Source organism: Priapulus caudatus, unplaced genomic scaffold (genome assembly GCF_000485595.1).
Source record: "Priapulus caudatus unplaced genomic scaffold, Priapulus_caudatus-5.0.1 Scaffold264, whole genome shotgun sequence".
Taxonomy (NCBI): domain Eukaryota; kingdom Metazoa; phylum Priapulida; class Priapulimorpha; order Priapulimorphida; family Priapulidae; genus Priapulus; species Priapulus caudatus.
Window position 1 is genome coordinate 212,477 of NW_014577325.1, and position 12,902 is coordinate 225,378.

The 12,902-nt window shown below is 46.8% G+C and overlaps 1 protein-coding gene across 1 annotated transcript in view; it reads left to right on the forward strand.

The window, feature by feature from the left end:
* The window catches only part of LOC106808267 (trichohyalin-like), a 27,906-nt gene extending 17,677 nt beyond the window's left edge, over nucleotides 1-10,229 (forward strand). Inside the window, exons 20-24 of the mRNA XM_014810903.1 lie at nucleotides 182-204; nucleotides 1,193-1,261; nucleotides 1,951-2,098; nucleotides 7,637-7,727; nucleotides 8,689-10,229. Coding sequence (XP_014666389.1) covers nucleotides 182-204; nucleotides 1,193-1,261; nucleotides 1,951-2,098; nucleotides 7,637-7,727; nucleotides 8,689-8,849 — 492 coding nt within the window. The 3' untranslated portion in view covers nucleotides 8,850-10,229. The remainder of the gene's footprint in view (nucleotides 1-181; nucleotides 205-1,192; nucleotides 1,262-1,950; nucleotides 2,099-7,636; nucleotides 7,728-8,688) is intronic.
* Nucleotides 10,230-12,902: the final 2,673 nt, after the last annotated feature.

A 12,902-nucleotide genomic window follows, 5' to 3' on the forward strand; every position in this document is an offset into this window, starting at 1 on the left:
AGGATGTGCAGTGCGCCTTTTGAAGCAGGAACTGTCCAATTCATATTTTTTGATATTTTTTTTTTTTTACTTTAAAGAAAATTGACAATAAAATGTTTAGGGTCGCTGGGAATAAATAGGGTCGGTCGGGAAACGGTAACCACACCTATATTTTGTTTTGGCTTAAGGTGTTTATGTGAAGGAGAGGCGTGTGAGCATAAGGAGGTATAGGGAGGAAGATCTGTGTGCACTTTGGGGAATGATGCACAAAGGAAGTGATCCTGCTTGCACCGGTAGTATATGTTAAAAGCGATATGTGAGAGGACGGAGTTGTGTGTGACAGGGTGACTGTAAGGGGGGCGTGCCATGTGAGGATGGTAACAGATCCCTTTCATTTCATATTAAGACTATGCAGCAGTAAATTCACTTCACACTGCTCAACCTAAGCCTAGAGTTTAATCTAATATTTCCATCAGCTAATGATACGCTTGGCTGCACACAGTTCCACGTAATAAGGAAAACACATTAAGGTTAATAACTATTGTTAACAGTTATCAACTATTTTCGTTAACAGCTGTTTCATCAGCATAAACTGATGAGATTATCCCTGACGTTGCTCGGTCATGCGACAAAAACATTACGTTAGCCATGTGAAGGAGATCGATGCAAAACAACTTAATAAGCAAAGACGATAGCAGCAGCTGATCATAAGCTGCACTACTATATGTTGCAGTGCTACAGCTATACGGATATCGGGAGTAAGAGCATGTCGTAATATCAGGAGTGAATAATATTCACTGATAATATATCGTGTATTATCATGTTGCTGTATATGTACTCCTGTATATATGCATTATCATTGAAAATTTCTTTGTAATATTTGTATTGATTTGTCTTGATTCTGTAGGTATGTTTGGGGAATTGTTTCACTCGTGCTATTATTGTCATTCACTATTAGTATTTGAGATGCGATAATATCATTGGGAGGATCTATATATATATCATCATCATCAGGATCTATATTATACACTTCTGATATCATTTGTGTAGGCATCAGTTTCAGCCGCATTGCTTGTACTGTTGTTGTGTGGTTCTGTATGAGCAGTGCTAATGTGTCAACGTGTGTATATACCCATGCAGGCTGTATATAACCAGGCTCAATTTTATATCGCCATGAAAACTTGTATGTCACCGTAGTCGCTTGTTCCTGCAGGGTCCTAAACTCGACGAGACTGGACGTGGCGAAGGAAAAGGCAGAGCCGAACAGGCGAGGAGGAAGAAGGTATGTGGCTGGTTACATGGTGTGCTTGTATGAAGCGGGCTTCTCTCTCCAGTTCCCACATGTAGTGCTTGTTTGAAGAAGGCATCCACCTACTGTTTCCTCATGAATACTGATGAGGTATGCCCTCGTAGGTCCCAAACGTAGTGCATCTCTTTTGTTGAATCTTGGTTACCTTGCTCCAGACATGTATGTTGTTATCTGCTCACGGAACATCTTTGTGGGTGGTTTTCATCTGAAACTATGAATGCTTTTCCTGCATACACACTGCCTTGTTGTGTGATTTTCACCAATCATATATACTGCGTGTGACACGTGCTGTGCAAAAACCTAGAAGCATGAAAAGGTAATTCAACATTCCCCTAGACAACTTTGCGCATTTCTTTTTTCTCCCTGTTTTCTCTTGTTGAAAAGCTCATGTATGTTTCACGAATTACTAACAAAATAATCCCGGCAAAATAAATTCTTAATACCGCTCACTCGCTACTATTCTCTGTCGGCTGGTTATAATATTTATGTTGACTTTATTAGATTCTGCTTTACTTCCTAAAAGTGATGGAAATATTCGTTTGTGTTAAATCTCTGTAGCGATGGCTCTCTAGGGAGTTAAGTAATAGCTTTTATTCTGCCCAACTGCATAGATCTGCTCTGTTACGTAAGCACTTACTCTAAGCTTGTTCATGTGTGTATAGGGGAGATTGGACTGAAGGCCAGACCTCAATAGAGCAGCTGCACCGACAAAAGCTGGATGGATTTCGAAGGGATATGAGAATCTACCATCAAAGGCAAAAGGAAGAATTAGACCAGCAGATGGCAGCACAACTGCACAGAGCTCTCACAGTGAGTACAACTGGAGTGTCAAACTCCACGACAGATGGCGCTCTCGCTCATAGGCTCAATCTACCACTGCCACAAGTGGATTTCGGTTACAATTTGTAACGCTTTTTTACTACAAGTTTTACAGCAGGCACGTTACTCGTATCCTATGTAATAAGATTTGGACTAATAAAAGTTGCAAAGATATTACAACCATTATTATGAGAATTTTGATAAAAATATGATACGAAATAGTGCGCCCATTTACTACTTTCAAATCATTACGCTGTTCACGTTCACGTGTTTATTTAATATTTATCATGAATTTTTCGGATGCTTGCCAATATACCTAATTCTCGAACATTGTCTTTGATGCATTTTTGCGTATTCAGCTTAAAACATCTAAATTTGTCCACCAACAAACATGGAAATCATAGAAATTTCTAATGTTTTTGTTCGACGGCGACTTCGCGGCCGTTGGATTGCCATTTGCTGGATTTCCCCGGAGCTCCGCCCACTTGAAAAATAGTGCTAGCATTGTGGCAGTGGTATATTGAGTGTGCGAAAGAGGGCGCTGCATGCAGTTTGCTGGAGTGTGAGCAGTACGTTAAAAATAGATGTGATATTATAGGGTGTGAGGATTGTGATGTTAATTATGTAAATATTGAATGAAATGAAACAAATAGGATATATACATACAACTCCTTATCCAACTGATGATCATATGGGTTTCTCACTCGGTGACGACAGTGTGAAAATCTTACAGATACCTGATACAACTTGACAGGTGTGTGTCACGAAACGGTCAATGAAGTCAAACTATTTAGTAATGACATATATGACAAATATTGATGTAACAATATGTACAGTGCTAATGGAACAATAGTACTCCTGTATAGAAACAATATTAGCATTACTAATTTATCAGTGTGGGAACTAGGTATAACATGTGGAGCTGTGGGTCAAAGAAGGTTACATGTGTGTGTTTTATACTTGCATCCGTTGATGCCATTCCCATTTATGAAAATTAATATCTTCACAGAAGAAGCATGTGGAAATTGCATAAATCACGTAGAATTCCTGCAGGGCAGGTGATTTCTTAATATAAATCAATAAGAATGTCCTGCTGTAAAAATGTCAAGATGAGATATTTACATGTAGTTAGTAACTACACAGGCCCTTGGAGGCTCAAGTTTTAATAAGAGTATTAGGTGCTTCGCTCTTATACTCTTCTTGAAACTTGAGCCTCCAATTAAAGGAATAATAGGTCTATTGATTATGCAATGTTTACGAATGCTAGAGTAACTGGCACCTTGTGTAGTTAATAAGTACATTACCTTATAGCAACGCGTATTAGTTGTTACAATATTATTGCTGTTATAAGAATGGCGCTAATTGCAAATCCGAAGTCTAGAGAATCAGTTGTTATGCAGTTTAAACCGCTGCGAGGGAAGCGGTGTGAATACAGATTTAATAGTGAGCTCGCGCGGACATTTTCGCACGCATCGCTGGCGTACGCATGCTACTCATCAGTGATTGTCGTAAACATGGACGCTCCGTGATAAAGAAACTTTTTGTCAGGGCTGTCCACGTGCGTCCGTGATTAGTACGTGTGTTTTATTCCATTTAATTTCCATGTTTAGTCCGTGGCCGTGGTTACACCACTGACACCTCCATTTTATTGCCTGCGCAAACATACGGGCCGCACAAATGTTTACGTCATCGCTTGAATACTGGATGACATTTACGGCACAGTAAAATGAAATATCAACAACCGATTTCAAGTTTGCTTGCAAATGTAACCAGCAGTGATATTGAAGCAAACTAATGACGCGTTTGCCTATAAGAGGTTATGTACTTATTAACTACAAAGGTGCCAGTTACTCTAGCATTCGTCAACATTTCATAATCAATGGACCTAGTATGCATGCATTCATTAATCATTGTAAGTTGCTTAATCAGAATTTAATTTCATTAGTCGTATTTCACGAGCAGTAAGTTCTGCTGAGCACTTTGCGCGCAAAAATTATTGGTTTATTAAAATCCTTTGTTTCTGTGGTGCTTTCTGCTGCAGTTTTTGAAATATTTATTTATTAAGTAGATTATAGATCTCTAATAATCCGATTAGAGATGGGTGTGCAGTCAATTTTCTTGTAGTCACTTCTGACGGGTTAGCAAGCACGTCACAAAGCAAAGCATATTTACAAAGTCTGACGACCTTGCCATTGTAAAGAGAGAGAGAGAGTTCCCCGATAATATTCCCTCCCTACATTTTAACTGGACATATAATTCTTATCAAATTTGAGCTGAAATTTGGTGGAAGTGTGTATGATAGTCGTGTGCTTTTATGATAGCGTATGAGATGGCATGATAGTATAACCTGATCATGATAGTGAGTGCATGTGTGCCTGTGGCTGCGTATAAGTGTGTGTTTGTGCGCGCGTGCAAGCGTTTGTGTGCGCGCGTGCAGTTGTTTGTGTGCGCGCGTGCAGGCGTTTGTGTGCGCGCGTGCAGTGCGTTGTGGTGCGCGCGGTGCAGGCGTTGTGTGCGCGCGTTGCTGCGTTTGTTTGCGCGCGTGCAAGGGCGTTTGTGTGCGCGCGTGCAGCGTTGTGTGGCTCGCGTGCGAGGCGTGTGTGCGTGCGTGCAGGCGTTTGTGTGCGCGCGTGCAAGCGCGTTTGTGTGCGTGCGTGTGTGCAGGCCATTGTGTGCGCGCGTGTAGGCGTTTGTGTGGCGTGCGTGCAGCGTTTGTGTGCGGCGTGCGGCGTTTGTGTGCGCTGCGTGGCAGGCGTTTGTGTGCGCGCGTGCAGGCCGTTTGTGTGCTCGCGTGCAAGGCGTTTGTGCTGCGCGCGGTGGCAGGCTGGTTTGTGTGGCGCAGCGTGCTAGGGCGTATTGTGTGCGTGGCGTGGCAGCGTGTGTGCGCCGGTGCAGCGCGTTTTGTGTGCGGCGCGTGCAGCCGCGTTTGTGTGGCGCGCGTGCAGTGCGTTTGTGTGTGCGCGCGTTGCAGGCGTGTGTGTGCGCGCGTGCAGGCGTGTGGTGTGCGCGCTGTGTCAGGCGTTTGTGTGCGTGGCCGTGAGCACGACGTTTGTGTGCGCGCGTGCAGCGCGTGTGTGTGTTGTCGCGCGGGCAGGCGTGTGTGTGCGTCGCGTGCGTGCAGGCGTTTGTGTGCGCGCCGTGGCAGGACGTTTGTGTGGCGCGGTGCAGACGTTTGTGTGCCGTGCGTCGCAGGACGTTTGTGTGCGCGGGCGTGGCAGGCGTTTGTGGTGTGGCTGCGTGCGTGATAGAGACGTTTGTGTGCGCCAGTCCAGTCGCTTTGTGTGGCGCGGTGGCAGCAGCGTTTTGTGTGCGCGCGTGCAGGCGCGTTGTGTTGCGTGCGTCCAGCGCGTTTTGTGTGGGTCGTGCAGGCGTTTTGTGTGCACAGCGTGGCAGGCGTTTGTGTGCGCGCGTCCTATGCGTCTTGTGTGCAAGCGCGTGCACTGTGTTGTGCGTTGCGTCGCGTGACAGACTTTGTGTGCGTGGGCTGGCAGGCGTTTGTGTGACGTGCGTGCAGGCGTTTGTGTGTGCGAGTCCATGCGTTTGTGTGGCGCGAGTCCAACATGCGTTTGTGTGCGCGCGTGGGCGGGGTTTGTGTGCGTGCGTGCATGTGTGTGCGTGCGTGCGTGCAAGACGTTTTGTGTGCGTGCGTGCAGGCGGTCTTGTGTGCGCGGCGTGCAGACGTTTGTGTGCGCGCGGTAGCATGCGTTTGTGTTGCCCGCGTCCGCGTTTGTGGTGCGCGAGTGCAGGCGTTTTGGTGTGCTGGCGTTTGTGTGCCGGCGTTGCGTGCAGAGACGTTTGTGTGCGCAGCGTCCATGTGTTTGTGTGGGTGCGGTGCAGCCGTTTGTGTGCGTGCGTTCAGGCGTTTGTGTGCACGCAATCAGACGTTGTGTTGGCGCGCGTGCGGGTGCGTGGTAGTGCAGGCGTGGGTTGTGGGTGGGCGGTGCAGGCGTTTGTGTGCGCGGCGTGCAGGTTGATTTGTGTGCGTGCGTGGGCAGGCGTTTGTGTGCGCGCGTGCAGGCGTTTGTGTGCGTGCGGCAGGCGTTTTGTGGCGCGCCGTGCATGCGTTTGTGTGCGTGTGCGTGTAAGACGTCGTTGTGATGCGCGCGAGTTGTGTGGCGCGTTCAGCAGTGCGGCGTTGGTTTGTGTGCGTGCGTGGCCGACAAGTTTGTGTGCGTGCGTGCAGGCGTTTGTGTCACGCGCGTGTGTGCGTGCCAAGCGACGTTTGTGTGCTGCGTGGCAGGGCGTTTTGTGTGCGCGCGTGGCGCTGGCGTGCAGTGCGTGCTCCGCCAACAAAAAGTTTTTGGTGCGGTATGCGAAATTTGTAAGTAGCACCGCTGTAATCGTAGGCTTTGTGTTAGATCAGGCGCATGTTGCTGTCTTTAATTTGTCGCACTGTCTCATTTATAAACTAGTGTTCAGCTCGCAAAATCGTGGCAGTTAAATCCTTGGCCTAATTAAGGTTGATGGTATAGGCCTCTCTCTGAGTCATGTGATTCTCGCTTTGTTCGTCTGCAGATGAGGGTACGAAATTGCAGCAGGGGTATTGATTGTCAAATCCTTCCGTGAAAAGTTACCGTTGAAAAATGGGGGAAAAAATGTTAGCGAAAGAAAGGACGCATGGTGTTCATTGAACTCGAGCGTTGAAAATGTCGTGTTGAATGCAAAATATTTTCATTATGTGGAGTGTGTGTTAGAGAGAGAGAGAGAGGAGAGAGAGAGAGAGAGAGAGAGAGAGAGAAGAGAGGCGGAGAGATGAGAGAGAGAAGAGAGAGAAGAGACGAAGAGAAGAGAGAGAGAGAACAGAGAGAGAGAGACAGAGACGAGAGCGAGAGAGAGGAGAGAGAGCGAGAGAGAGAGAGAGAGAGAGAGAGAGAGAGAGCGAAGAGAGAGAGAGAGAGAGAGAGAGAGAGAGAGAGAGAGAGAGAGAGAGAGAGAGCGGGGAAGGATGTTTTGTAACTGGAAAATTTGCAGAGGCAAGCAGCTTGTGACAGATTGATTCATGTGTTCATGAGCCGGAGATTGAAATGACAGCGGCTGACGTGAGAGTCAGTTTAATTTTGAAGAAACTACTCGTGGACCAAACATAGAAAGCGCGCATGCGCAGACATTTTACATTTTTCACTCAGTGCGTGAATTTCAGACAGCTTTCGTTCTATTTAATCTGGTATTTTTATTGCAGGCACGTGCCAGTGTTTGCATACATGTGCGGTATGAGTGTGTGTGAGTGTGTTTATGCAAGCCTGATCATATGTGTGAGTGCGTGCGTGCGTGGGTGTGTCTGCCTGTGTTTGCGTGCGTGCGTCATTGTGCGTGTGTGTATGTGTGTGAGTGCGTGCGTGTGTTCATCTTTTTCTGTGTTTGCGTGCGTTCGTACCTGTGTGTGTGCGTGCGTGCGTGCGTGCGTGCGTGCGTGTGTCTGTCTGTCTGTATGTGCGTGAATGCGTGCGTGCGTGCCTTTATGCGTGTGTGTAAATGTGTGTACACACATATATGCGTGTATAGAGCAGCTCTGCTATTGCCTGCTTTCAGGATCAGAAGAAGAGCTTTCTCGTGAAGCTGGCGGCCATTACAAACATGTCCGAAGCCGAGTTACAGAAACTCGTAGAGAAAGTCGTCGCTAGTAAGTGCCTGCCGATCTAGACCATACACAGAACAGCTGCTCACTGATTGTATATTCACATAGATTGTTCACAGTCACTGGCTGAAGCTTGGTAGTGGTGGGCTTGGAATGTCGGCAGTTTTGATTGATTATTATCTTGTAATATCATTTGGTAATATACGTTAAATAGACCAGTTGGATAACTAGTAAATTCTTTAGCACACATGACCCTGATGGAGCTGGCATGGTAGAATTGAAAGACAAGGAAAGCTTATTATATGTGGCCCTCGAATCGGAGAAGAAAATTTTTTTCCCACTTAGTGTCTCTGAAAGTCAATACGTACACTGATCTCAGCATGGAATCCTTCGTTTGGGGGAAGAGTTTAAAGTGGATAAACCTCGCAACAAAAAGCCTATATAGACATACTGTGAGCATACTTGTAGTGTGCAAACATCGCGAAATGTTCTCATTGAGCCAGAGAAGTGCTACAAACATTGGGATTTTCAAAATTGCGTCGGACGAAGTCATGTCACGCAGCTAGCTGTAGCCCTACGCTAGCGCAAATAGTTCCTGGAACGAAAACGCTATATTTGTTTCCTGATTGCATAAGTAATATGGATAACAATATGATTTAAACAAATTTCACAATTTTGTGCTGAATAAACATCGAATAATGAATTATAACTTGTTTTATCATAGAAAGGAACTGTTTATGAATTGAGCCGATCGCTCCGCTGTGTCCCGGATGTGTAGACATCACCGTGGTGCTACTTTCGTAAAAGTTACTTTCGTAAAAGTTATTTCGTTTAGATTTTGAGAAGAAATGTTATGAAAGTAGCAATACAAATGAGTTGTAGTGAATTTTCGCAACATAGACGAGCTCACAGTAGGTCTATATAGGCTTTTTGTTGCGAGGTTTATCCACTTTAAGGCCCGTTCCAGGTTAAATTCACTATGTAGCGAGTTGGTGTTATATTTCAGATGGCAGAGGTGATTCAAAGCAGGCAGCTCAACTGGTCAAGGATCTTCTACAGAAGCTGAAGAAAGCCAAGCTGAAGATGGATAAACACAAGGACGAGAAACCACCAAATGGGGGCGCCACTAGTGGTGCCGACGGTCGCGGTTTTGAGAGCGATGTATAATATTGGCTCCATGGCTCCCTCGAGTAATTAACCATGTTATGAATGAGGTAACCCTCATTGTGGGTGTGTTACAACAAGGGCACCCATCCAGTGGGAAAACGGACCTATCCCTCCGAGAAAAATAACCACTTTCCCTTGGATACTGTTGACAGGTAGTCAGGTTAACCCAGTTTGTATGTGATGCATGCTAAAATGTAAACTTATGGCACGCCGATACTAAGCATGATGTTTAGAATGCTCTATCGTGATGCTGATTGGCTAGCCTGTTGATCACGTGAGGCAAAAAGGTGCGTTGTCATCTCTGCTCCTGCTAGGGGGGCAAATGGTTGCCTTGGTTGTTGGTTGTAGTTGCTGGCAGCTTGGGGTGTGCTGACGAGGCATAAGACATCTTATATTGTTTCCAAGTCTCTACCATTCCTGTTCCGCATCAGCACTGCAGCCTCTCTGCAATAGATGCTTCAGTATATTGCGCGAGAAATCGCTTTCCATGGTTTCAGCTTTTGTCGTAAAAAAGTAGTTGGAAGTGAGACGATTGTTTTATTGTGCAGCAGCTGTTTTTGTATGACGTGCTGCCGAATAGAGAAAGTGTGGTTTGCATTAATGTTCTGCTGCTACTGCCTGCTGTCCGAGGCTGATGTTAACTTGTTGATGCAAAGCCCTGCTGTTGGTGATTGCTCAGAAATAGATTCTGAGTGTGTCGATAAACGAAGGGTTTGCCGTTGCAGATTATGTTATATAAATTTTGTTGTTGCTGTGGTTGTTGGGCTGTATTATGTATTTATGCTATGCCAGATTTACAATCAATAAGATGGTTTTGTTGGTAACGTAGTTAGTTCTTGTGAAATTCTTCCTTTCCCCTGATCTCCCAGTGGCTGTTAAAATTATAATGACCTATTTTTTAAGTGCTCGATGTCAAACCGTAACAGATTCCAAACTCGATTAATGTAATATTTCAGTTTCCCTCGGAAGTTAATTAGTTAAGTTAATTATTCATAATTGGAGTATAGTATGAAAATGCCGTGCGGTCGAGCTGTTGCCAGCCGGTTTATCACGTTATGCTATACTGTAGACAAGAATACACTATACCGAATCGGTGCTGGCCACCGTGTGGGGTCCTAGATTTTCTAGCGGATTCCCTGAGCAACACACTCTCCCTCTCATACGAGACACACTGGTCGGAAGGAAATGGCCCATAGGCCTGGCCTGTAGTGTTCTCTAAATATGATTTCACTCTCTTGGCAATCGTTATCCAACTATGTTTTTATGCTGTTGTTGTTGCGTATAGTTTGAAATATTATATATTCCTATAAATGTGTACCTGATCGTGTGTTGCATGATGGTGTGTGTGTGTGTGTCGTCGTGCGTGCGGTGGTGCGTGCGTGCGTGCTGGTGACTGTGAGTGCTGTGCGTGATGGTCGTGCGCGCGCTATGCGTTAGCGTGCGTGCGTGCGTGCCGTGTAGTGTGATGATGTGTGTGTGTGTGCGTGTGGTGTGTGCGATCGAAGTGCGTGCGTACGTGTAGTTGCGTGCGTGCGTGCGTGCGTGTACGCGCGCGTTGCCTGCCTGGTGTGCGTGTGCATGTGCGTGTACGAGCGATACGAGACGTGTGCGGTGTTGTGTGACTCGTGACTGTGCGTGCGTGCGTGCAGTGCGTACGTGCGTGAGTCGTACATTGCGTGCCGTTAGCGCGCTGCGTGTGCTGTGTGTGCAGCGAGCGGTGCGTGCGTGCGGCTTTGGGCGTGTACGTGTGTGTGCCGTGATGTGCGATAGCTGCTCGTGCCGCTGCGTGCCGTGCGGTGTACGTGTGTGTGTTTTGCTGGTGTGTTGTTGCGTGCGTGAACACGCCGTGCCGTGCGTGCTGTGTGCGTGTTGTGGGCCGGGGCGTGGCCGACTCCCATAACAGGCGGCCTACATTTGGCGCCACAGACCGCGCACCTGCTGGTGCGTGCTATGACGTATGTGTGCGCTGCGTGACGTGCGCTGTACGCTCGTGCGTGGCGTGCGTCTTGTGTGTGCGTAGGCCGTGGTATCGTGTATGTGCTGCGATTGCGTGTGTGTAGTTGGTGTGTGACTCACCTTATTGGCGTGTTGTTTGTTGCGCTGCATGCGTATGTGTGCGTGCGTGCGTGGTTGGCGTCGTGGGATTACGTTGTGTGACACACGTAGCAGTGTGCAGATTTATCACCATTAGCGGTGAAAACATCTAAGTATTTCGTATATTCGTATCGCTTTGTTTTGGTTGTCTTGTTTCTTCGTTTCCCACATTTTATGTACGGTCCGCTTTTTACACCTATACGATATACAAACACACACACATTATATCATATATATATATATTAATTATATATATACATTCTGTGCTGTGATGTATATGTGACTTGATCGATGGTTTAATTTTACTGCAATTCGAGTCTATACGTGTCTGTATTCGAGGTGTTAAGTTTTAAAAGTCACTGGGCTGTCATTTTTCGTCACCCCGAACGCAGAACCTCCGCCGAAAGCCTGATTCAGTCATATCGTTATTTAGTCAGATAGCAAATCAAAGGGAGAAGTGACTAGAATAGCGCATGTGTGTGTGCCATTCTGTATTTTATTTTTATTTTTTATGTTATTACTGTTTATTGTTATACGTTCGGCCGGTGCAGAAACTATTTAAGATCACTTCTTCTAGAATCGGACCTTCGCGTCCATTAAAATGCCACATTTTTGCAGTTTCCTTTGATGTAGATCCTTATGTTAATGTTGGGCTGTAGTTTTTTAGTGTTTTAGTCCATGTACAACACGAGTGCGCGTGAAGTGGACTGGAGTGGGTGGTGCTAATAAGATGGATTGTTAGCAGTCTTACAAAAGTTGTCCTGATTATTGACAGCTGGCTCGTAGTATGGATAATAACATGTTAGGATATTTAAATATGACGATAGCGTATAAATACGTTGTAATGATATTCATATGTATGATTCGATTAGGAACTGCGCATCGCACGCAGCCACGCACGCACGACACGCACGCACCACACACCACACACACACACCACACGCACGCTCCACTACGCCACGCATCAACACCAATCACACGACGCACGCGCAACATCGCACGACCACACCACCACGGCACGCACGACACACAACCAACGCACGCACGCACACACAGCCGCCGCCGACGCACGACACACCACACCAGCACGCACGTCACGCGTACACACACCACACGCACGACGCACACCGCGCGACGCTCACGCACGCACGCACGCCCCCCACACCACACGTAGCACGTGCTCGCACGCATACTGCTTACGACGCACGCACGCACGCCACACACACATCCGAACACACACCACCGCGCTGCTGCTGGCGTGTTGTGTCGCGTTTCAAATGAATAGCATTCGATTATTATGCGCGTGCGTCTCTACACCCTTTCAATTCGCACGATTTTAGCCGAAATTGTCTTGCTTTTTTTATTTTTATTGAAGAAGCTAATCAGCGTGGCCTGATAAAATGCGACTGTTGTTGTTACTGCTGAAGTTAGGGTGCTGTGGTTTTCGATCGGTGTGACAAGCTGGTGTGGTGGCCTTTCTATAGTGGTTAGTACTGTGTGTTTGACATGTGACGCGAATCTGGGAGATTGCGCGTTGTTGTAATAAAGCGTTGTAGGCTGCGTACTGTGTTAGGTTACGACGTGGACTCGGTGGTGTGTTGTTTGGTGATGTGCGTGCGTGCGTGGCCCTGTTGTTGTGGTGTGCCGTGCGTCCGTACGTGTTGCTGTGTGTGTGTTGTGCGTGTCGTGTCGCCGAGTCGCGGTGTGCGTGTGGTGTGTGTGTGTGTGCGGTGTCGTGTGCGTTGTGGCGTCTGTGCGTGTGGGGTGTGTGTGGCGCTGTGTGCGTGTGTGTGGACCACGACCCCCGACGCACAACGATACCACCGCGTGTGCGTTGCGTTATATTGTGTGAGGTGTTGTGTGACCAGCCACTTGTGTGTGGGTGGTTGTGTGTTGCGTGTCTGTGTGTGGTGCTGTGTGTTGTGTGCGTGCCATGTGCCATCATGTTGATCGTGCGTG